Source organism: Psammomys obesus, unplaced genomic scaffold (genome assembly GCF_907164565.1).
Source record: "Psammomys obesus unplaced genomic scaffold, mPsaObe1.curated_primary_1811, whole genome shotgun sequence".
NCBI classification, from domain to species: Eukaryota; Metazoa; Chordata; class Mammalia; order Rodentia; family Muridae; genus Psammomys; species Psammomys obesus.
The window spans coordinates 2,132,712-2,136,882 of record NW_026596039.1 but is presented as its reverse complement, the minus strand read 5'-3'; the positions used below and the strand labels follow the sequence as shown (position 1 = coordinate 2,136,882).

The following is a 4,171-nucleotide window of genomic DNA, read 5'->3' as shown; positions in this document are numbered from 1 at the left end:
CCCTGAATTTCAGTTTTATGATAATGACAATAATACTTGACTCACACAAGGTTTATTGTTCAAGGATGAGTCTGACAGTGTACAGGTGGGTTATTTGTGTCAAGATAGGGCTTAAAGCTTAAAAGTGCACACACAGATGGTGCCACAGACAAATAACCTTTCTGTGGTCATTATGCTTATCTCACAACTTTCCTGATAGATGCTACTTCTGCCCAGTGGGATTTTGATTGATTTTCCATGGTGCTGAAGAACGATATGGAAAATCTCGGGTACCGACGGGTTATGATGAAGAACTTTCCAGGTTCCCACTTCTTTTAAAAGGAGTCCTTTCCTCCCCACACTAATCCTTTTTTAACTTTCTGTCTTAATTGCTCGTAGTTGTTTGGCACAATGTCACCTCATCCCTGTGCTGGGTGAAGTCAACGGGGTTGCACCTCCTTGAGGCCTCCCAGCCTTCGCAATGCTGCCTTCATCTCTTTGTTTCGCAGCGTGTAGATGATGGGGTTAAGCAAAGGAGTAATGACTGTGTAGAAGACGGCCACCACCCCGTCCAGAGGTTCCTGGGAGCCAGGCCGTAGGTAAATGAAGGTGCAGGGCACATAGTAAACGATGACCACCGTGAGGTGGGCAGCACAGGTAGAGAAGGCATTGCGACGCCCGTCTGCAGACCGGATTCGCAGGATAGCAGCCACGATGTAGCCGTAGGAAGTGAGGATGAGCATGAAACAGGTGAGGGCCAGGAAACCAATGTCTACAAAGGTGACCAGCTCATTGATGGTGGTGTCTGCACAGACTAGGCGGAGAATGGCAGGGATGTCACAAAAGAAGTAGTCAACTCGGTTTGGGCCACAGAAAGGCAGCCTGAATATGAAACTCGTTTGGAAAAGTGAGTGGATAGTCCCTCCAACCCACGTGCCCAGAGCTAGGTAGTTACAGACACTGCGAGTCATGATGGTGGCATAGTGTAGAGGTTTGCAGATGGCCAGGAATCGATCATAAGCCATGAGCGTGTAAAGAAAGCATTCAGTGCAGCCCAGGAAATGGAAAGAAAACAGCTGAATCACACATCCCCCAAAGGAGATAATCCTACTATCCAAGAGAAATCCAGATAGCATCTTGGGGACAATAGCAGAAGAAATTGTCATGTCTAAGAAGGAGAGGTGACACAGGAACCAGTACATGGGCCGGTGGAGCCGGATGTCCACCAGGACCGTGAGGATGATGAGCCCATTGCCAGAGACAGTGAGGAGGTAGATGACAAGGAACGCCAGAAAGAGCAGTGGCCCGAGCTGAGGTGGGTGGTGCAGGCCTACCAGAATGAAGTGAGACACAGAGGTCTGGTTGCCACTTTGCATGTCCTTGACCATCACATCTGACAGGGGACAGCAGGAGGAGAGACTTGATGTTCTTGTGAAGTATCTAGACATGGCACATATATTCTGCATTATTCTCAAACAATAATAGAAAAGGTTTCCTGCCTCCCCTCCTCTCTTTCCCTCCCTCTCTTGCTTCCTGTCTCCCTCTTCCTGTCCCTTCCCCCTTTTACTTTTGTATCACACTCTTGTCCTTATCACTTTTTCCCCTCTCACCCCCTCCAACTGAGATTCTATTTGTTTGCAGAGACCATCTCAGCATTAAAACTAATGATCTGCTCTCCTTATCCATAGTTTTTCTTTCCAAATTTTCAGCTGTGGCCACCCATGGTCTGAAAACATAATTTACCTCACTTTTTCAGGAGAGTGAGAACGCAGAACTTTTACTGCAGTGTATTATTACCCTTTACTAACTGCTGTTGCAGAGCTCATCTTTTCAACCTTCTGTACTGCCACAGAAGTCGCAGTTCTCGGTGACAAGTTTGCACAATGCACTACCAGTATCCAGCATCTGGATCTCTGCAATGCTTAAGAAGGCTCATGACTGAGGACACCAAGGCCCATGTAACTGCGTGGTCACTGTTTTGTGTGTTCTGCATGTTCTGAATTAGGCTGAAGGATAACTCTGAAGATAATCTGGATCAGAAAACTCAGAGACAAGACTGACCTTTGCTAAATAGTGCACAAAAACTCTCCTTTCATGCCTAATGCTTTCGGTCTCAGTTGTCTCCTCTGTGCCCCAAACCTCTAACATTTGATAAAGTTGCATTTCAGAGGGATCCCCATCACCATACCTCTCCTTCCCTTTTGGATTCTGCTGATGAGCTCTACTCAGATGTGAAGCCTCAGTGAGGCCACTGCCAGCTGTTTTCCCCAGCCTCTTCTTGCATGTTGCTGTTTCTCAAGGAGGCCCATTTCTGCAGCTTTATGGGCTGTGCTGCTTGTTTGTGAAATTATGCTCTTTCTCCTTCCCCTTTATAGACTCTGTGATGCTCTTGGCAGTGGGGCCCCTTGTTTTTGGCCTCTGGGGTCTTGCTTTCCGCCCAGCGGGCTCTTCCTTCTTACAGTCGCAACGGGGAATGAGTTACGGGGGTGCTGAGACCATCTCTGCCTTTTCCATTGGGGGCAATTAACTTACTAAGTGTAAGTAAATTTCACTGGGCTTTGTTAGTGGCAGACCATTTGGAATTTTGCTTAACTGTTGTCAGAGTTCCTGTAGCACAGGACCCTGAGAAGAAGCATGTGGTAAACACACTGAAAGCCCCCTTCCTCCTCTCCGGGTTTTAGTTTTCTCACCTTGAAACTTCCGATAATGCTCAATTGCTCACTTGTCCCATGAAGTTCCGGGTGGAATTTGAAAGAACTTTAAAGCTAAAAGTATTAAATGAATGTCATTTACTAATTACTTTAAATGTACCATTCAGATTTAACTTGGAGTAAGTTACTAGGGCCATGCATTAGAGACTGTCATACTATCTGTGGCAGAGTGGTGTCTGGTTTTCCAGAATAAACACAGCTGGATTGTGAGGGCCTTTGGAGAAGTGTCTCAAAATACATACAATGTTACACTTGAAGAAATGGAATTACAGGAAGTAAAGGCATCTTCAAAAGTTAATGTTGTACAATTGAATGAATTAATCCTATGCAAGTCTCTGTAGACAAATCATATGAATTTATTCAGCTCCAGGCATAGAGAAGCTTGTAGTTCTGAACTAGGGTTGGTGAGCTGCATATAGCAAACACTTGCTAAAACATGTATCTTCCGGTGTTTAATACAGTTTAAATATTAAAAACGATTACTTCGCATTTTAAGGAACACATTCGTGAAATAACACATTGCTCTTGGCCTATATTGACTAAATTATTCTGTAATAAAGGAGTCACACCAAGTATTTTGGTTAGCGTTCACCTGTTTATTTCCCTATTGCATGGATATTATTTCCCCTACTTCCTGATGATGGGAAGTATAAACCAGATTTATCTTTGATAGTAGATCATTCCACCTAGAGAAAATAATGTGGAAGGGACTTAGGACTGTACCTACATCATCCTTCCATTACAGGAAGGATGTCCATTAGACATCCTAGTCTAATATTTCTGAAAAGAGTATACATTTAAAGTGAATAATGTGAGGAAAGAGAACACTTGGTTATACAAGGGCTTTGGCTCAAAATTCTAGTGTGGATCCCTGGTCTTCAGAAGTTAGGGCAGATGCTTCATCTGTTTGGAAAAAAATGGTTGTTGTTAGTTTGTTAACTCTAGACCTCCTATAATTTGATTTTCTTACATGGATGGGTATATGGAAGGAAAGAAGGAAGGAAGGAAGAAAGGAAAGAAAACATCTTCTAAAAAGACACTATCTTATCTTTTTTCATTTTGAAATAGAAGAAAAAAAAATGGAGCAGGAAAAATTTTGTTTTAAGAGGGGGAAGCAGCATTACCAGGCCACAGAAGAAGACAATGCAGCCACTCCTGATGAGACCTAATTGACTAGGATCAGAAGGAAGGAAAAGAAGACCTCCCTTATCAGTGGACTTGGGGAGGGGCATGAATGGAGAGGGTGGAGGAAGGAGGGAACCACAGGGGGGATACAAAGTGAATAAAGTGAAAAAAAAAACAATGTTGCAAAAGAAAATAATAAATTTAATCACTAGTGAGAAAAAAAAAGAAGGTATGAAGAAGGGAAAGAGCATGAAGAAACATCTGGGACTTAAAAGGTAGGTAAGAGTCTTCCTACTAGAAATAGAGTGATCTAGTTGAATGAGTAGAATTACAGACTGGTTGGATAGCTCACTGTG

General features: G+C 43.5%; 1 protein-coding gene across 1 annotated transcript; it reads right to left on the bottom strand.

Annotated features, from left to right (window-relative positions):
* Positions 1 to 419: 419 nt before the first annotated feature.
* Positions 420 to 1,373, bottom strand: LOC129687562 (olfactory receptor 10G6). The gene has a single exon (XM_055622023.1). It carries the CDS (start codon positions 1,365 to 1,367, stop codon positions 420 to 422), a length of 948 nt encoding a protein of 315 aa, XP_055477998.1. The 5' UTR covers positions 1,368 to 1,373.
* Positions 1,374 to 4,171: the final 2,798 nt, after the last annotated feature.

What these genes read in the sequence shown, in the direction of transcription:
- LOC129687562 (XM_055622023.1), bottom strand. Translation starts at nt 1,367, where the DNA reads ATGGTCAAGGACATGCAAAGTGGCAACCAGACCTCTGTGTCTCACTTC.